Raw genomic sequence first — 22253 nt, 5'->3', positions numbered from 1 at the left:
AGTTTGAAATTGGGGATTGTGTTTTCATCAGGGACCAACCAGGGAAATTATGTAAATCCTTGTTAGTCCCTCATACTACTTAGACATACATCAAATCCATATTATAATGTTGTATCAATAAGTAATTAGTAATTGAGAGGGCAAAATGAGATTTTTTTTTTGTTATATTTCGATAGTGACAATTTCCCTCCCCAAGGCCTCTTAGATCCACCGTCACTCTTTCTCCTGTTTTGGTTTCCTTTGCCTGGAACCTGGACCGTATTGAAAATTACTACCTCTGTGACACTGAACATTTTTGAGACCTACTGCTACTGTCTACAGGGATTCATGGTACACAGCAGTACAATTTCTATTAGATTCATTGGGCAGAACAGATGGGTTTATCCACGTAAATCAACTTTCATCTGGCTTTAGTGTGCCAAGGTTCATGTCAGGACTCGGACACAAATCAAGCTTGACTAACTATGTGTGTTATTAATATAGGGGGGGGGGGGGGGGGGGGCACCACTGAGATAGTGATCCGTATAGGCCTATACAATCTACTACGACAGTGTTTTGCCAAGTCCTGGAAACAAAAACAACGCTCTGTGATTGGCCAGTAGTCACTTAGATTGGTAGTTGTGCCGAACTAACGAACTTACCTATGACTCCTGAACCATCGGTATTACAATCAATCAATCTTTTTTCACTGGATTTCTTGGGTCATGAAACAAAATAGGTTCTGTTTGTAAATGTAATTTGTCAGATCCCATTCCATGTGGGTATGACCGAAGTTTGCGGGCTCTGGGTAGGCAACCCGTACTGGAGGAGAGGAGACCTGTTCTCCAAGGAGCACACTTTTCTAGTTGCCTGTAGTGATTTAACTGCCAATATTTCAGTGTATTTCATATATAAATACATCAAGGTGTCAATGAAAGTACAGTAGGCCTACACTGTCTTTAGAGTTGTCAGATAATATGCAAATGTTTATAGTTTATGTATGGGTCATTAATAACTGAAATAAACAATACACAAATAAATACATCAATAAATACATGAATCAATAAATGCAAATACATACATAAAAGTTCATGTACACTCACATACATATGTACACATAAAGGTAATTTCCCCTTAGCTGGGTCAAGTTCATGGTATATGTAGGACACAATGTAGTCATTTATTATCGAATACGGTAGAGTTAATTGTTTTATATACATATATATGCCTAACAAGGATATGTCTACCTTATATCACAGTGTTTTGTTCATATCACTTTTTATACAGATTGTGGACACGGGGAGGTATCAACAGGAGTCCATACATTGCGATTGGATGTGAGACTCTTGACCCCACACACTTGAAGATGATGTTGTCATGGAAGCTGCTGGTGCTGTCACTTATGGGGTCTCTTGCAGGTAAAGTTATGTTTTTAACAACTTTTAACTGGTCTTTTTGTGAAGAGTGAGTCTTTATGTATTTGAGGCAGGTTACGATATGAAAACCATACTAAGTGTGAATAGACTAACCGTAAGTGAACGTAACGATTTCCCCCATCTAGATAGATAAGGTGTGGGATTCATTAAATCAAGGAGTAATTGTTATTAAATAATTACAGGCAATATTGCATTTCTTAATTTCCTCAGTGTGTTGTATCTGAGTTTAAAGTTGGCAGTTGGAGATTGCTAGCTTTAACTTTGTGAATATTAATAAGGAAAGCGTGTTACAGATATTAAAAATGAAAATGTGAATTGACAGCAATGTTAGACATAAGTGTGATATTTTATATGTAGACTGGAGAGTGAAAGTGCAGTGAAATGGGATATTTTATCTGGAGTGAAAGTGCAGTGAAATGTAAATATTTTCTGCACAGAAGCGCCACTTCAAAAAACAAAATAGTTTATGAAGGCACAGTCAAGCTCAATCAATCAAGCGAGCAAGCAAATCTCTCAATAATTTGATAACATATTGTGATTTTTAATTACTGCAACGTTATTTAATACTCTTTGGTCTTTGGTTGGCTGTTGGCTGTTTTACTGTAGTGAAAAGAGGTGTACGATATCTATCTTTCAAACTGTATGAAAGGGCATAATATGAGTCAACTGAACACCCTCACTGGGTTTTTTAAATGTCCATCATTCATTGAATGTGTGGTAAAGTTGAATTATAGCTTCATTATGCAGTGGTGACCATTTCACCCACGGCTCTCTGGCATTGATCACATTTTGACCGAGGACTTTAATTTGTCTCCCTTACAAATAGGTGGGGTCAACAGAGAACAAGTTGAATTACTCAAAGTGTTTAATCAAGAGGTATTATACCAATCAAGATGAAGAAAAGGCTCTATTGATGAGGTCACTGTTGTGGAAAATCCTCCTACTCATTACTCAGCACACACTTAGCGACCTGTTCTGCACCTTTTGCCCTCCCCTGCACATTAAATTATCACATTTGACTTATTTAATGGGAATCCTTGGCCATGGGCTAGCTTTTCCTGGGCAGACCTTTTAGCACTATCCCAATAGCAATCAATCCCACATGATCTCACAGCAGGCAGCTGGTGATCCTGATAATTGACCTGAATGCTACGAGTGCTCATGGAGACGATAGCCCATTCAGATCACTTCTGTAAACTATTGCAAGAAGAGAATTAACCTGCTATTAATGAGCTGATAACCTTTAGAATTTTTTGAAATGAACAATTGTTGAATACGCATATAATCTAAAAGCTAAATGAATGTATTCATTATACAATATTGTTAGTCCAAATTGCTTTGATGCTCAAGATCCAACTGTTTGATGACCTCATATTCATTGTGGCATTACATATCAAACTAATAATACTGTAGCCACGATTTAAGCCAAAACTTTATCACCAATTATTATCCCTTGCATATATCAAATGTGGGTCAAAGAGAGTTTGCCATCTTTTTATTGCAGAAGTTTATCTATGAAAATCCAAGTGGTTTTTAGCTTAGAGTATATATGAATAGAGACGGCACCCGGAGGAAACCCTGAGGCGAAATGGACATAGTATAGTATTTGGTATTGCAGCTCGAGCCAGCGCTGGTCCGTTGACTATCATTGCGCACGTTCATGTTATTGGGGCCATGACACGTGAACGAATGTTTCACACGTGAACGCGCACAAACGGCACAATGATAGTCAACGGCAGCGCGTTCATGTGTTTGGGGCCAATCCATCCCAGAATGCACTCTGTTCCTACACGGAAGGATGAGTGAAATTGCCTCATGCGCTTTTGAGCAACTTAATGCAAGTGGATGGGAGGAGAACTCGGGTGTCTTCTCTATTCATATATACTCTAAGGTTTTTAGCACTTTGCTTTTCTCTAAAACATCATTATGTGCCCAAGCGGGTGTGTGACATGACACAGGTAACATGGCGCATCATCTTCTTCAAATGGATGTGCAACCTATGCTGGCGTAAAGTCGGCCTCTGATTGGGCAACATACCTTAATGGGACAGCCGCGACACGCTTTTTTCAAAACCACTTCACGTTGCACACGCATCCCCCCGCCTCCCTGCTCCAGGGCTTGTTTCCATTGTGGTCCTTTGAATCTCTTTAGTTAAATGTACTTACTTCATCAGCTGAAGCTCTTCAGCAAACGGAGACAGTGACGTTTTCATTATCATGTTACTTTTTAGTGTTTTAGCCAAAGCTATGTAATTAAGCATCATAACAATGTGTTTCTCGTCTGTCTTCACAGTATGATTTCAGAAATAAGCTGTCTGATTGCATCATTGCAATATCTATATATTTTTTTTGCGGTGCGCCGGTGCCTAACCGCTCCAATGAACAGCTATGTGTGTCTGTCCCTATGTATGTACATGTTCGTATGTCTGTTTGAGTACGGACAGCTGCAATACCGCTGGGTGACCTAAAGTGGCACTGTTAAGCAGCGTGGCCTTGTGTGTCTCTATATCTCTATGTATGTCCCTATGTATGTATGTACGGTACAATCCTATCCGTTTCTTCCTCGATCTCAAAATGACATCCATGGGTACCTACAGGTATCTATGTTAGACACACCCACAGACACACCCCCAGATTCTCAGCCACACCCACAGGTTTATTGTGGAGTGTGGAGTAGCTATTCAACCACCAGGTGGCGTCGGCCCATGATGAGCAGAGCTATTAAGTCTTAATAGCAGGGACCCCCTTAGCTGAGAGAGATGAAGCAGGGACCCCCTTAGCTGAGATAGAGATGAAGCAGGGACCCCCTTAGCTGAGAGAGATGAAGCAGGGACCCCCCTTAGCTGAGAGAGAGATGAAGCAGGGACCCCCCTTAGCTGAGAGAGAGATGAAGCAGGGACCCCCTTAGCTGAGAGAGATGAAGCAGGGACCCCCTTAGCTGAGAGAGATGAAGCAGGGACCCCCTTAGCTGAGAGAGAGATGAAGCAGGGACCCCCCTTAGCTGAGAGAGAGATGAAGCAGGGACCCCCTTAGCTGAGAGAGATGAAGCAGGGACCCCCCTTAGCTGAGAGAGATATGAAGCAGGGACCCCCTTAGCTGAGAGAGATGAAGCAGGGACCCCCTTAGCTGAGAGAGATATGAAGCAGGGACCCCCTTAGCTGAGAGAGAGATGAAGCAGGGACCCCCTTAGCTGAAAGAGAGATGAAGCAGGGACCCCCTTAGCTGAGAGAGATGAAGCAGGGACCCCCTTAGCTGAGAGAGAGATGAAGCAGGGACCCCCTTAGCTGAGAGAGAGATGAAGCAGGGACCCCTTAGCTGAGAGAGAGATGAAGCAGGGACCCCCTTAGCTGAGAGAGATGAAGCAGGGACCCCCTTAGCTGAGAGAGATGAAGCAGGGACCCCCTTAGCTGAGAGAGAGATGAAGCAGGGACCCCCTTAGCTGAGAGAGAGATGAAGCAGGGACCCCCTTAGCTGAGAGAGATGAAGCAGGGACCCCCTTAGCTGAGAGAGAGATGAAGCAGGGACCCCTTAGCTGAGAGAGAGATGAAGCAGGGACCCCCTTAGCTGAGAGAGATGAAGCAGGGACCCCCTTAGCTGAGAGAGATGAAGCATGTATGTATGTATGTCTGTCTAGGAAGCACGCAAACACTCTGCACCGCTCAGTTTACATGCTGATTTTCGATTTGTACTGCATATTTTATAGCCAATATAACCCCAAAATGTAGCACAATAGACTACATGCATAATGACAAATAAGCTCTCTAACTGCATTAAAATTGAAATATCTGTATGTATCTATTTTTATGTATATTATAGCCTATATAACCTCCCACTGTAGCACAATTAAAATGGTGCATTTATATAGCGCCTTTATCCAAGGCGCTTTACATAGATTGTGCATTACATTCACCCATTCACACACACATTCACACACCGATGGCGGCGGAAACCATGCAGGGCACCAACCAGCACATCGGGAGCAATTAGGGGTTCAGAGTCTTGCTCAAGGACACTTCGACACTAACTCTGGGGGAGCCCACAGGGTTCAAACTGGCAACCTGAGCCACCCCTGAGCCATCACCGCCCCTACAATTGACTACTATGCGACAAATAAGCTCTATAATTGCGTTACAATTGCAATATCTATAGGCCTATCTATTTATTTTTTCAAAGAGAAGTGATTGTGCCACTTGTTTTTGACGTGGGGAGGCAGGGGACACGGGGGAGCGCAATGTGTAGTGGTCGTACTTGTGGTACAGCGAGGCGATCAGGAAGAAAATAAGTTACGAAAACTCTGTACACTTCATGGGGCCAGTCCAATGGTGGCTAGTCTCCTACATAGACTATTATTGAGAACAGGGACAACAAATGGGGACAAGTCCTGGTCCGGAAGTAGGCAGAAATGCATTGGACTAATTTTAGATTGTTTTGTAGTAATCATACAACATAAACATTACAGAGATTTTAGTTGTTACTGTACAATACTTTAAAACAGTTGGCATGTTGCACACATGCCTAAAATTGCTCTTATTTGCGCCGCCCTCATTGAAACAATGTATTCTGTAACTCCAGCTTGTCCCTCTCCAGGCTGCATGAACAGCGCTCGAGCGCTCGGTTTCTGCCACCTCAATATCGTAACTCTTCTATTAGATAGCTCTGGTCGGCGCGTCGCAGGTGTGTGTACTGCTGATCAGCAGTTTTTCTTCTAGGCCAATGAAAACACTGTGCAAGAGGATGCTTACACACACCAAAGTCCTTGCAGTGGTGCCGGTCCACGGGAGAGTAAACTGGAGAAGAATTTTTGGAGGAACAAGAAAGTGGCCACACACACTTTATTAAAACACATTAGGCTATAGCAGGGGTAGGCAACCTTTATTATCAGAAGAGCCATTTTTGTCCCAAAAACGTATTACAATTCTATCTGGAGCTGCAAAAGTTTGCTTTTATAAAGCAAACTTTAATTATTTGTGATTCTGGTCCTTTAATATTACATTTTATTGTTTGCTAATTTCTCAAAACATGTCAAATATACTGTACCAGTAAGCCAGCAGCATTGGTGGTGAAAACAAACATAGATGTATCATGAATACATTATTCTATTCTTTTCATTTTCCTTCATTAAATGTGATTCTTATTTTTATCTGGTGTATAGGCAACATTGTTTTGCAATATCAAAATGAAAGAATAACTTTATGCCTACTACAAATTCAATAATAAATTATGATTAAATGTAAAAAGAAAAGAAAAGAAAAGAAAAAGAAAACCTCTTATTCCTTTTCATACTTCTTTGCCGTAGCAACTGGGAGCCACGGGAGAGGGCCACATGAGCCACATGTGGCTCTAGAGCCAGGTTGCCTTAACCTGACGCTGCCAAATGAGGGCGGTATTGGGTAACCATGTTCCCCAACACAGCCTTCATCTGGGATCTCTCAGGGATTTGAGCTGACAAAAATCCGTTCCGTACCGGACCAATCAGCGTGAGCTAAGGGCGGGATATGTGCGAAGCCGGATGTGAAGCTATCTAGACACGTCAATATGATTGGTTGTGTTTGCACGCCCACACGGTGATAGACTGGATCTGGCAGCGTCAGGTTAAGGTTGCCTACCCCTGGGCTATAGTATTCTACAAACACATTACAATTCAACATTGCAATTAGTTTAGAACTTAGCCAACATTAAAAAGTAGGATATAGGCCTATTCAAAATGTTGAGCACTGATGAGGCAAAAATAGTCTAATATCGCATATTGCCAGTCATACATGCGTGACCGAGTGGTGTTTTATAATTAATAATATAAAACCAGTAAGACGTGATGTCATGAGGCGTGACCAAATATGGAGGCGTGATGTCACGAGGCGTGACCATATATGGAGGCATGACTAACGGACAGGAGATGCAGGTTATCATAGTAAATGCAACCTTATTATTATGAGTAAAACGCCTTGAGGGCGAGAAGCACGGATCCGCCTGGGTGACGGCAGACTGCTGGGCGAGTGCTGGTGCTTTGGCATGGGGGGTCAGATCAACTGTACTGGCCATATATGGAGTGTGTCTTGAGTATAGAGGGTTTGATGAGGTCAGATCAACATATGGAATGTCAGAACAGGAAGGACGGGTGTGGTTTGAGGTCAGATGTAGAGTTGCTGGCCGGCTCCATATATGCAGATCTAGGTGATGATGATCAAGTCTTCTCCATTTATGGTTATCCAGGGTTAGATGACGTGTCACGAGGCGTGATTTCACGATGTGACCATATATGGAGGTGTGATGTCACAGTGATGTCAAGAGGCGTGACCATATATGGAGGTGTGATGTCACGAGGCGTGACCATATATGGAGGCGTGGGGTGACTAACTAACGGAGTGACGAACGAGAGATGCAGGTTTTCATAGTAAATGTAATTATTTTTTTATTATTATTTTTATTATTTAATTATTATTCATCATTATTATTATTAGTATGTGTTTGGTTATTTGGGGGGGGGGGGTTCTGCATGTTGATTCCAGGGACGTGGCGTATGAACATTTATGGGGGGTTGTTCCTGCAGGCGTGGCATAATTAATAGTAATAAAATATAATAAAACTCCTTCAAAGATGTTTTTTGGGTGAGGAAAACAGGGACATTATTATTATTTTTTTTTAAAGATATTTTTTTGCGGCTTACGCCTTTTATTGATTTTTGAAGGGACAGACAGTAGGCTGACAGGAAACGGGAGAGAGATGGGGGGATGACATGCAGTAAAGGCCGTGTCGGGTCCGGGAGTCGAACCCGCGGCACACTGCGACTGGATTACCAGTCCGGTGCCCAGACCGTTACGCTACGGCCTGGGCCAACAGGGACATTATTGATCAAACATCCTCTCCCCTCTTCTCCTCTCCTTTAGATCTTATGTTAACCAGCCACTGTTTTTTAAGGTGTTTTTAAAGTCCAAAATTAATGTTCAAGTAAGCAGAGAAAATGCTTCTTTTCCTCCTTTGAGTCACGTAATGCCAGTATGCTGTGTGTACTTTCAGGTCACTGCTCTTGATGCATATTTACAATATGCAAAGGTGAATTACGAGGCAGACAGAAAAGGTCAAGCAGCCTACTCAATGTCAGCTGAAAAAGCAAAGATGCACAGCTTAAATTGAACGCGTGCGTGCGTGCGTGCGTGCGTGCGTGCGTGCGTGCGTGCGTGCGTGTGTGTGTGTGCGTGCGTGCATGTGTGCGTGCATGTGTGAATTGCGTGTATTTGTGGTACAGTAAATTTAAATTAGCTCTGAGTCGCTCTTCCCAGTTTACACCACTGCCCTAAATGCATGCAGAGTCCTGGCTCCAGAATCTTTGATTTCCTGCTTGTTGCCTCAGTTTATTCTAACATGATGATGGCAGCACCCCCTTCACTTCCATTTACTTCTGTTAGACACTTCACCCCCACAGTAGAGTAGCAGCTTTTCCCTCAGATTTTGGGTGCTGTCACAGAAGAATTTAGATTTCTTCACCCTGAGATGCTTTTTTGGAGGAGATTAAAGGGGTCGGCCTCCCAGTCAGGCTCAGCATTTTTCACAAGGCCATGCACGCACACACAGCCATGCACTCACAAGCACACACGCACCCACGTGCACCCACGTGCACACACACACACACACACACACACACACACACACACACACACACACACACACACACACACACACACGGCACACATAGGTAGGCACACTCACACACCCATAGTACTGTATATACACTTCCTTCAAGCAAATGCAATGCACAACTAGGCCTACACAGTACACAGTACTCAATATATATTTGTTCATGCCTCATGGGTGAATAATAATAATAAAACTTTATTTGTATAGCACCTTTCATGACATGAAATGCAGCTCAAAGTGCTTTACAGAACAATGGAGAATAAAAGAAAAGCAAGGCAACAACATTAAAAAACAAGCAGTAATGCAATACAGTGAGGACATGAATAACAACAAATAAAAGATCAATTAAAAGAAATGTTGTAGAAGTGGGTCTTGAGCTGAGCTTTAAAAATGTCTACAGAGGCTGCCTGACGAAGGTACAGTGGGAGCTTGTTCCATGCCGACGGCCCATAGAAGCAAAAAGATGCTTCCCCGTACTTTTTAGTTGCCATTTTTTTAGGCAAAGCGAGCAGGCCAGCAGTGGAAGACCTTAGGGGGCGGTTTGGGACATATTTAGGCAGGCAGTCATGTAGGTAGGAAGGTGCGAGACCATTGAGAGCTTTATAGACAAGTCAAATAATTTTAAAATCAATCCTAAAACAACCGGAAGCCAGTGCAGTGATGCCAAAGCTGGAGTAATATGTCCTCTAGGGGTGAAGGACCCCTAGAGGACGTGTCTGTGGTTAAATGGAGGCTAATTGTGCGTTTCCACATATGGTGTATGACTATTATAACCTTGATTTTTGTGTAGTCGACCACAGCTTTGACAATATTATTACATTGTAGAGGACTGGCACAATTGGAACGTTAATGTACTGTCAAGGATGCATAACATTAGCATTTTCAACTCTACTATAGAGCGTATTAAATAAATACTTTTTGAAATGTCTATGGGTATGTCATGAAAGGGGGGCAGGACTGCGACGCTCTATATTTTTTAAGTTTAGTACCTTATTCAGATGTCCCAAAACATTATTTTGGAGAGACAAATGAAATCATCTACTGAAACAACGAAGATGAGTTAGCATGCTAGGAGGAAAACAGTTTACCATTTACTGAGGACTTTCTCCAAAGATCAACTTTGTACACATCCTCAGTAAATATTTATCTACAGTAAGTAGACAATGTGCATTCCTGTCACCTAGCATTTCACGAATTCGAATAATTGCATTCTGTATAAACTCTCTAACCCCTATTTCATGATCTTTGCTGCTGTATTATTGACATTCATTTTTGAGTGCAAACCAGAATTCTGCTGTCATTTTCATGGCTTAGCTGAATCTATCAAACAGAAAACAGAAGGGGCAGTCATCATACACAGTAAAATCCTTGGTGTGATTTTTCTTTTTTTTTGTAACTCAGAGTTGACTCTTATTTATTTGATAGTGTATAGCCTACAACAACATAATGTATCCTCTCTACATTCAGCTCTCAGATCTATTTTAAACAGGGATCCTCTGTGTTTTGGTTTGAAGCAAGAATACGTTTGAGTGGAAAATATTATAATCCATCTAAAAATAATAGGACAACAATGGTGTTGCTGGTGACACGTTTCTAGCGACCTGTCTCGGTGTGATCACCCCCCTGAGCAGGAATGACCAATTTGCTCAAGGCTTACATTGACAGTTGAATGAGCAATGCACCAATTATCAGATTGAACTAATAAGAGTTTAACATAACACAATGCTAGAGAATTTTCAAGAATGGCTATTTTGATCAGTTTCACTGTTATCTCCATACCAACAGTACTGTACCTACCTAGCTAGTAAAGGTGTTCTTGAATCTAGACCTTAACGACCTTCATGTCTAACATTAAAACTATTCTTATATTAAGGTCCCAGAGATTGTAATCTTATCAAATGGGGGTACATGTATGGCCTAATGCATAAAAGGGGTCCTTGAAATTAAAAAGGTTGAGAAATGAGAATCACTTCTGTAGCAAAGGCATTTTCTGGCCTATGCTTCTGCTCTCAGATAAATATTTATCTGAGTGGAACATTAATTAAAGGGGAGAATACTTTTTCTATATATGTTTATATACCCGGGGAATGTTCCCCGAGCACACTTTTTAAGCCGTACACAGCCACACATCAAAAACCTTTGAGCTGCTCTGCATGATCAAAGTCTTACATTCAGTTGGATAGTGAGCTGCTCAAGGGCCTCTCTCTCAGCCATATAGTTGTTGAGGGGAGAGAGAGCACGGTCCCATTCACTAGCCCCCACTCCACTACACTCAGATGTTTCCTCGGGGCTGCACTGTGTATGTGAAACAATAGCCTATACTCTACTCTTTAGGCTGACTGATAACCTTCTTTTATTCACCACCAACCACTGTTTCACTTTAGCACACTGTTAAACCTGTTTTGGATGTGAGATTGTACATACCGGCATGTTCGCTGTGCGACAAGATGCACATCCAATATGAATTAGGATGCGTGCAGTGATGTAAAGTAACTAATTACATGCGTATTTCTACATTGCAGTATTGATACTTTTACTTAAGTAAAACATTTGAGTACTTTTTCAACCACTGGATGTGTTACAAACCAGCTGATTTATTATTATTTTATTTATTATTATTATGTTTTATCCCACAATTTTGTAACCCATTCTTTCACCCAGTGTCAATTATCTAATGTAATCCTGGGCACTACACTTCCTCTGCCAACCTGGTGGGGCAGCGGACTGACCTCATGCTGTCTTCTATGCATGAGGAGTCCAAGCTGCTTCTTTTCACCTGACAGGGGAGAGTTTCCCCGGACGGACGTAGCGCATGGAAGGAACACGTTATTCAGACCAGTTCCTTTCCCCTCCATCAGGTGCCCCCGGTTAGCCAGGCGGAGGTAGTTTAGAGACCAGGATTACGGCATATTTTTGTGAGGGTACCTACCCTAGGGGACACGGGGAGAACATCAAACCAGCTGCTTTAGACTATGAGAGTTCCACTACTCATGCATCGTATGCAGTCAGTGGCGGCCCGTATATATATATATATACATACATATATCTTTTTTTGAATGGAAAAAATAAATAGTAGTAGTAGTATAGTGTGTTGTTTGGTTGTAATTGTTCCCACTTCCCAGTGTGTGCACTCACTGCACTAGCAGCGCTGACAGTTGCGATTGCATCATTGTATAGCCAATGCTGCCTTCCAGTTATACCTTAAAGTAAAAAAAATGTTTAATCAAGCAAGCTGCTTTTGTGTATTTTCTACTTGGCTGTGTATGCTGTTCATGCTTTGAAGTCCGATAATACACACTGACTTTTTATTATAATTATTAATTATAAAAATTATGACGTCATGAACGCCGCCCCTTAAGGCCGCCCCTGTATGCAGTAATACAGTATGTATGGTCATAAAAATGAAAACACCACCAACAATGTCACTGTGTGATGGTTGCTCTGTAATTGTGTTACTGGTGTGTGGACCATTTCTGGCATGACTGATTCAATTCAATATCTTTAAGGGAAAGGTTAGTGCTTAAATTCAGATAACATTTTTTATCATCTGTGCCTTCTGTCTTTCATCAGGAAAAAACTATTCAGAAGCCATTTCAAAATTATGGCCTTCCTCAGTCCAAGGCTTTCTCATAGGAGAAGTTACTGTTCTAATATCTTTGTTCATTTACATAGTTAACTTATTTGATATTTACCTATTCATTATTTATGTATTACTTTTCTAACTCCATATACCACAGGTGAAATAAAGATTGATGATGTTTAAAGGTTGTTGAGGAGAAAGCCTGGAATGATTCCGGTATTGAATGGGAGGGAGCTAATGATACCTACTCGTGTATTCTCGTTGGTTTTATTGAGATATCCATTAAAATGTTGTTAGGAAGTGCAAAGGCTAAACTTGAGTTTGGACTGTTGATTCCCATTGAATATGGCTCTATTAGCTCTATATCATATGTATCTTTTTTTGTCACAATTTGTATTATATTCCTTTGTGTTCCCTGGGCCCTGGGGAACACAATGTAAACTTGGAGGAAACACCTCACCACTAGTTACTACCGGTAGTTACTTTTGTGTAACTAGTTACTATCCATTTCCCTGTTGCTGTGGCACATCTCTCAACTTTTATCTATTCAATCAATCAATCAATCAATCAATCAATCAATCAATCAATCAATCAGTAAATCATTATTTCAAACAATTGTCATAATGACTAAATTGGGGAGGAACACTGCTAATGACAGAATGATTGACAGTTATGAATTAATTATGAGTAAAGGAAGGGACAAGGATTACAGAATGGTGAAGCAGGCAAAAGTCAGAACAAGGAGGGCAGTTTCAAACTAATCCAAATATCTGACTAAGACTGTCACAGAGTAGACAACATAATCCAATAATCCAAATAATCCCAAATGGTAAGCAGAGGCAAAGTTGGAGAACAGGCATAGTTCAACAGCAATGGAGTCCAAGATGGTGGGCAAAAACACAGGTCAAGATAACGGCTGCACTGCATAACCCTTAAACAGTGGTTAAAACACAGGTCAAGATAACGGCTGCACTGCATAACCCTTAAACAGCGGTTAAAAAGCAAGTTAAAAAAACAATCAGACCCGTCTTAACTGAGTGGTGCTGTACTGTACTCATACTGTTCTTGTACTGTACTGCACAGGTACTGTACTCTGTGCTGTACTGTACGGTACTAGTCGTACTGTACTGTAGTGCTGTACTGTACTACTCAGTATTGTACTGTACTGTACTACTCTGTACTGTACTGTACTGTACTGTACTGTACTGTACTGTACTGTGCGTGCGTGCGTGCGCACGACAGAGAGAGACGTCTGATTCCGAATGAGGAATACACAGACCACCCCACGGCATGCTTCGCGGACCACTTCGGGGTCTGCGGACCACCTGCCTAATAATAATATACATTTTGTGCCCATCCCAACTTACCAGGCTCATCCCAACTCCCTCCCCCAGCCCCAGACTGAGTACAACTCAAAATACATACATCAATACCATGATCTATTAAATCGCATTACCCACATTGTACACCATTTGGTGTTCATATATTCGAACGGGTAAAAACTAGTACTGTAAATAGTTGATTAGAAGCAGGTGTGGAGGATGTAGGATTGGCAGGGTCTGAAGCCTGGTTCATATTCCATTGACTGTCGCGCACTGAGAATAGCCGGCCTACAGCCTCACTGTGAGCTTGTAGGTCTACTATTCTCAGTCGCTCTCCGTCACACACCGGCGCATAAATTAGGCTTGATACATTCAGAGGAATCAGTTGAGGCGACTGCAGCATCTGTAATGTCAGGAGGGGCATTAATCTCTCAAAACAGATTCTTCTTTATTTTATTTTTTACAGAATGGGTTCCCAGATTGGTTTGGGCCAAGACGCACGTTGAGAATGAAAACAAATACAAATGTTCACACAACACTCGAACATACTATGCCGAAGACAGAAACAAAATGAATACAAATGAAAAAGAAAGCTCACATGAAGTGAAGGGGTGGAGGAGGGTGAGAAGGGGTGGTGCTTGTACTGTGTAGATTGGCAATTTTTGGTGAAGAGATTTGGTGTAGATGGAAAAAAGCAAGTGCAGTTGTAACTCAGTTCTGTTCTATCTGAGTAAACCTCAGAGGGTGGATAAAGTGACTGATCAGAGTAACTGTCCTTGGTCCTGAACTTTCACAAAATGACCTCACCTATCCCGTAACCCTGGAGGGTCGTTGGGGCACCACAGACGATCTGTTGACCAGCTCTCTCCATCCCTCTCTGTCCTCGGCAGCTCTCATTGCCTCGCTGAGTTTCAAGTGTTTTCCATTCTCCGATGTTATCTTCCCATCTTTTCTTTTGTCTCCCTCTTCTCCTGCCACCTTGTACGGTGCCTTGCAGGATGGTCTTTGCAAGGCCTGAGGATCTGGTGATTTGTCCATACCACCTCAGTTTACGCTTTATGACAGTGGTAAGAAGGTCATGTGGGCCGATGGCATGGCTGATCTTTTGCCGTACTTCCTCGTTTGTGACATGTTGGGTGTAGGAGATACCCATGAGTCTTCTGTAGCATCTCATTTCCATACTCTGTATTCTCCTCTGTAGCTCAGCTGTAAGAGTCGCAGTAGTCTCACCTTTGATGCCTCTGATGTTTTTGTCTTTTGGGCTTGAGTTTTGCCAGGGCAGCAGTTGTTTGCGCAATTCTGGAAAGGACTTCCCGTTTGGATCCTTCATCGGACACAATTGCACCAAGGTATTTGAAGGTAGACACCGTGTCCACTGGACACGGTGTCTACCTGTCCAGTGCCTGTTCGTTGATTTGGATGTCTGAGCGGATGTTGTTGGTCATCATTTTGGTTTTGTCTGCATGGATTTCCATGCTCGGGAAGCCCATCAATGTCATCCGCAAAACGGAGGTTGGTGATTGGTCTGCCTCCTATATTTCACAAAATATACCTTTTCATTTTCTGCTTTCTCCAACATTATTTGGGGTCCTTGTGTGACACTTGTGTTTCGATAGTTAATGGTAGTACTTAGCAGATGGGATCAAAAGCCCTGACACACTAAAATGTGCAATGAGCGTTGCTGACACAAGTGTCACTGTGTTGCGTTGTTAAATAGTCTCTGCTGTATATTTGGCTGCATCAAAATAAAAACAATTTAACAGCATCGTACCAAAGCCTGAAGCAATATAACATTTTCCTATAAATTCTCAAGAATAATTATTTCAAATCTGAAATGGACTGATTCCCTTGGACAGCACACATCAGCATGCTGTTGGCTCAAGACCTTGCTGTTGGTATGTCTGACTTGTTGTTGTAAAGGATGCACTGCTACCTCCTGCTAAACCATTGCAATACCGGTTGCATAAACTGCAATACCTTAACTGTCGAAGTTAAAATGTTCCCTTAAGTAGTTTCACATTTCACCAATAATGATACTGTGAGTGAAGTTTAACCTTACACAGCACATGTGCTGTATTACAGTAATTTCTGTGAAAGCCTTAAGCCAAGGAGACAACCTAAGAGGCTTTATGCAACATTCCTTTCAGCTTAACACTCGCATCACTGAAGTAAAATGTGACCCTGAAGTAGCATGTGCTTAAATCCATATTTTAGAAAATGTTTCAGATGTAAAAACTATTCTGAGATGATGGAATGATGATGGATGATGATGGTCATGGAAGGGGAACCTTCTGAAAGCTTCATGAGCAAAGTTAATCAACTTCAAAATCTCAAAAAATAGTTCATAATGACCTCTCAGTCATGCGAGTGTAAAAGCTATTGGGAATAGGAAGAAATCAACATACACTCAAATCATTCATTTTCAGGTGGCAGCCCAAGGCCACCCTGAGCCTTGGGGCTCCACGCTATTGCTTGGTTTGGGTGTTCACTAAAACCACCCCTGGTCAAATCGTTAAGTTGCTCATCGGAAAATGTAAGTGACGTTTAGTCCCTCATAATCATTCAATATTACTGTCTAGTACCGCATAATCCCATAGCATTTCCACTGAGACCCAAAAACATTAGAAACAGAAATACAGAGAGACATTACAGCATCACGGACAGTGACACATGGCCTTGGCTGAGAGTGCGTGTGCGAGAGAGAGAGAGAGAGAGAGAGAGAGAGAGAGAGAGAGAGAGATAACAGCATCACGGCCTTGGCTGTATTAATAGATGTATTATGTACATACTTATTGGAACTGCTTCGAAATAAGTTTCCATCTGCATTTAACCATAACATAAATGTGTTCATATCAAGCTTGAATAGCTTCTTCAGGTGCGCTATATCCGGTTTATAGTGCAAGATTTGGCAGGACCAAGGTTTTTCTTTTTACAATGTACAATATAGGCATTTAGCAAACACTCTTAAAGGGGAGTTTCGCACAAGCTGTTTTCTTACCGTATATGAAGACACGTTATCAACATGATTTTGTAAAAAACAAAAAAAAATGAGAAGAAATTCCCCTTTAATCCACATCAATTTATAGTAAGCAAGAACAACACATATAACAACACATAATACATAGAAATAGTCATCAAGAATCATAAGCAAGCTAAGAACCTACCACCCACAGGCAGTAATTTGAAAGAAAAGGTTGTTGAAGGTGTCTACACTGCAGGGTTGATGAACAGGTAGTCTCGGATACCCAGACGTATTTAATTCCAGGGAGAAAAACAAAGTCTGGGTCTGACTCTGAGTCCACTTCAATTCGGCATAGAGTAGCGCAAACATTGCTCACTCTCTGCTGATTTCTGATCGTCTGCACCTTCGTTAAATTGACACACACGCACACATGTACACACACACACTCCTCTCTCTCTCTCTGTCGCTCTAAGTAATTAGTCTCATGTCGCGCAGCTGCGCATAGTTTCTCCCGGTGGATCCTGCCGGGAGCTGCCTATGCCATGAAAAGCATAGGTGAGTTCCAGGCTAATTAACAGGTGTGTAGGTGGGTGGGGTACTCAGGTGATTGGGAAAAGAGAGAGGAGACAATGTGTTTGGAAACCGAGACACATTCTTCCCTGTGTGAGCAAGAAGGGAGCTAATCATCTTCATGTTTATTTCAGCAAAACAAAATGTGTCTGTAGAGTTTTGCCACTATAGTGTGGTAAGGCATGGTGTCATTTTGAGACACAGAGAGTAATTGTCTCCACCAGGCCGAAGGCATGGGGGGAGAGTATGTTTTGCACTCCGTCCGTCCGCGTGTCCGTCCGTCCGTGTGTCCGTCCGTCCGTGAGCAGCTAATCTCGGCCAACGTTAACCCGGTCGATGCCAACTTTTGCACACACACTCCCTGGATGCCAACGATGAACCTCTGCCCCAAACTTTCCAGAACGGCCTGTTATAGCGCCACCAGGAGGCCGATTTGTGCAAAACAAGTTTTTGCACAGTACACCTACAGATTTTGTCCAAACATCACGCAAATTGGTACACAGTTTCTCTAGAGCCATTCAACCAAACCGGTCTTTCACATTTCTCAGACTCCATCCTGATTGGTTAACATTGGCTTCCAAAGTTCACAGGAGTGCTCAGTTTCAAACAAAATGCTGCAAATCATGAACACATCACGTGATTTCCGTCAAATTGTGCACCCACATTCCCACTAGGCCGAGGACGAAATGCCACATGAACAATTTCAACTCAGCCTCAAGGTGGCGCTATAACTGGCCTAAAAGTGTTTTACCTCTAACTGCACGGATCTGTGGATAACTTTGTATGCCAACTCCCTAGAGGCCAAGGAAAAACCTTTGCCTGGAATTTTTCACATCTGCTCTTTATAGCGCCACCAGGAGGCCCACATATGTAAAACACATTTTCTATTATTACTCCTTCAGATTTTATCCACATTTCACGCAAATCGGTACACATCATCTCCATAGTCATGTGATCAAGACAGGTTTGTTTGATTTCTCATATTCCATCCTGATTGGCCACGATTGGCTCCTACAGTTTTCAGGAGTAGCCCGCTTTGTACAAATCGCCACAACTCCTCAACGCAGCGTCCGATTGCGATGAAACTGTGCACGCATATTCCCACTAGGCTGAGGAAGAAATCCTGGTGGAGACCTGTGCCCAGAAGGGCACTTTTTCTAGTTGATTTTGTTATTAAAGCATCAGTACTAGTGGGGTGTCTTTAAATTGTTATACGACACCAAATCTTCCTCTGGATCAGACATGTCTTTTTGTTACACATGAATCAAAGCCCATATGTTACTTAATAATACTAATACTGCAGTGGTAATACTGCAGTGATGATAACTAACTTTTTGATAGTCCACAATGAAGATCGACAGGAAACCAAGAGAGAGAGTCGGGGAGTGGCATACAGCAAAGGTCCGCAGCTGGGCTCGGGAATCAAACCCAGGACTCATTGTCAGGCATACTCCCGCCCCAAATGCACGTATACTCTGATATTACTGTGACCTAGCCATAGATGCTGTTAACCTTTAACTGCTTGCTATGAAGTATCAACCTTAATTTATTATTCTGTTTGTGACTTGCGCTAGCTGTGCTAGCAGCTAATAGTTGTTCTACTGTAGATACGATGACTAAAGCATTTTCTTTGCTTGTGTATCCACAATCCAACAATAATGATTTGATCACATCCCGTTTACTATTTTGTATTCCGGCTACTAGAGTACTACTAGTAGTACTAATAGAGTATGAAATAGAACTGCAGTGTAAAAATGTATTCCGTGTATCTGTGTCTCATCTACAGAGAAGATGAATATTCCCAGCGCACTGAACTACTTATGTGCAGTGAGGGTACTATCTATCCTAATAGCTCTGAGGAAGCATGAAAGATATGGGCAGATATTCTCTATTACTTGACCTTGAACCCATTTATGTAGTCTTTTACATTTCCTCTCTTCACAAAGGCTTCCCCTGACATCTGGCAGGCCTCCAGGAGCATGGAGAAATATATTTTCTACACTGGATCGCATGTGTACCCAGTGTATCTGTTCCACTTGTAGAACCCGCTTGTGTCTTGTATTATCTAGAAATAGCAGAAGGGACGGTATCTCTAATGAACTCTATGCAGACACTCAGAAAACCATCTGTACTAGTCATTTGTTTTGTCCTCTGAGACGATCTGAACGATTCTTGGAGTGCAGAGTATTTTGTGAGGGTTAGAGTCTGAATACCTCACTCACACACAGTGCATTCACCTACAGTAGGTGCTGGACTCTTGGAGCCATATTTGTATTTATGCTGAGGTTAGGGCTATAGGCTACATTCATTTGCTGTCACCAGCTATTGGCCTAAAGATTAGATGCTTTTTTTGACTGTTGCTTGTCAGCAGTTGGGCTCTATGGTAAATATTGCATGGCAGCTGGGCTAGATGAGCGGATGGGACTATGGACGGATGGATGGATAAACTAGCCAAATGGAGTATTTGATGCAATTTTAGCCTGTACATTCAACCATTGATCCACTGCCTGAGCCGACCAGGACATGATATGTACTTGACTATTACAAATATATTGCAAGAAGGAAAATAGGACAATCTACTATACGTTATACACCCTGATAAACTATGGAAATCATTATTTTTCAAACATGTGGCTGAAGCAAACTACAACTCAGCCTAAATAAACCAGTCCAAGCCCAATCCGAAAACAGCACTTCTGCCGGCTTAGCCTGCTGACTCCATTAAGCCCCACAGCAGAGCAGAAATACCACTCGACATTGTAACAATAATTTTGTCACAAGATTACGAATGTAATGCATACAGAGTACTGTATGTAAATTTGAATAATACCTATTGATTAGTTTCAAAGCACACTCAGCATTCAAAGTAAGTTAACTTTCTGTATTAAGAGACTGATAGGTACCCATATTTCTTTTACTGTGACATTGTATAAATGGATAAGATTCTAAGGTCAGGGCCAGGGCTCCATACATTATGCAGTGGCTTGCTTCGGTGGGTCTCTATGGATACTACTGGGCAGAATTTATAGAGTGAATTATAGAGCCAGACAGAGATACCTGAGTTGTAAGCCTAATTGTGACATCTCAAGACATATCTATGAAGGTGCTATGGCAATGTTTGGTCAAGCATGCAGCGATTACACTACTACCTTTGCCCAGAAATAAAACTGATAATTGTGCACATACCATAGGCTATTTGTTCTAGTATAAGACAAAAGCTGGTGTTGACTTGCCACCAGTGCAGTGACATTACAAGCAAAATTGAAGGAAATCTGTTGAAATCCTCAAGCAACAGTCTATTAACAGTAGAAGCAATGGCAGAGCCAAGACTCGTAAATCTCCAGATTTTATTTAATAAATAAAAACTAGAAAAACTATTCCTTCTCTGATCTTTCTTGAAATTAAGATATTGAGTGATCTTTCTCTAATAACAAACGGTCTCTATAACTGTTATTTTAAAGGGTGGACTTCCCTTTACAGCTCCCTGACAGCAATAGACCATATTCACACGGCGGCCATATTGGATTTTTGCATTGAAAAAGCAGGGTGGCCACCTTGCTGAATATGGTCTATGGTGGTGCATCTCATTGTCACAGTACATGCCATCCAAACATCCATCCACCCACGCAACCATGAAGGGCATCCCTTAGTTGCACCTAGGTTGTCATATACATCAGATGGTCTTAGTTGATGTCAAGGTCTCTTCTAGTGCCACCTCCCCCTTCTTTCCTCAGGCCATTTCACAATGAGCAGAATGAACATCGACCTCTGTCATTCCGCTCGGTGAGCAGTCCACAGTGCGCCTGCTGGTGCCAGGCCAGCTGAGCCAGTGCTGCTGGGCAGACTCTGTGGCCTTGTGCCCCTGGGTCTTTGTCCACGTGCACACACCTCCTAACCAGCCCAGCTGTCCCTGCTTCATTATCATGTGTTGATTAGTGTGTTGATTAGCAGTAGATTACTGCAAGGTGTGTGAGGTGTTCTAATCTGCTGTAATATTCAAGGGCATGACTGAATTTAAAATAGTCAAGTCGTTCCTCTTGTAAAGTGTGTTAATATATTTTTCATGCTGAGTAAAGTAATCATACACAGAGGCGCAGGGCACTCTTTTACCCTTTCATTTCAGGACAGTGAGACGTGTGTGTGTGTGTGTGTATGTGTGCGTGCGTGCGTGCGTGCGTGCACGGGCGTGTTTGCCCCATAAACCACACTGACTCCATAATGTTTTCAACATTTCATACACTGCTGCTTATCGTAATATCGTATTAATGCTTCCATTAGAGCAGAGATCTGCTTGATGACAGCATTAGAGAGCTCAAGCTTTCGTCAGTGGAATTGAAGTTTGTGTCGGAGTAACCTAGAGTCTGCCTCTCCAGGTGCACTCACCTGCTCTGCCTCTGGAGAAGCAATTATTCTTTGTGTGTCAGGATGAAGGAGGGGTCCTCCCCAGAGGTTGCACAGCCAAGCCCTTGCTAATAGGCAACGTTAGCAATTCAGACCAGACAGGAGAGGAGAGGAGAGCGCCGCGCCGCCGCTCTCTTCCGCTGCCCAGTGCCTTCGCTTTGGCCTTGTTTTGCTTTGTCAACTCCTTTTGTTTGATATGCATATCAATAAATGTTTTATTCATGCGAATGGAGGGAAATCAGTCATGATCGCGTTGCGTTTGCACATGCATTGGGCTTGCGATATTGCAGAGCATATTTTGTGACACAGCCTATACCAAACAAGACTGAGACTAAGACATTTATGTTTTATGTTAGTGGTTCTCAACCTGTG

General features: G+C 42.2%; 1 protein-coding gene across 1 annotated transcript in view; it reads left to right on the top strand.

The window, feature by feature from the left end:
* Window positions 1-1271: 1271 nt before the first annotated feature.
* cntn4 (contactin 4) overlaps window positions 1272-22253 on the top strand; it is a 140870-nt gene continuing 119888 nt past the window's right edge. The window contains exon 1 of the mRNA XM_083770561.1: window positions 1272-1397. Within this exon, the coding sequence (XP_083626687.1) occupies window positions 1346-1397 (52 nt within the window). The 5' untranslated portion in view covers window positions 1272-1345. The remainder of the gene's footprint in view (window positions 1398-22253) is intronic.

Source organism: Protomyctophum parallelum (assembly GCF_964188405.1).
Source record: "Protomyctophum parallelum genome assembly, chromosome: 8".
Classification (NCBI taxonomy): Eukaryota; Metazoa; Chordata; class Actinopteri; order Myctophiformes; family Myctophidae; genus Protomyctophum; species Protomyctophum parallelum.
Note: the sequence above shows the minus strand (reverse complement) of the source record. Positions and strands in the feature narration are given on the sequence as shown.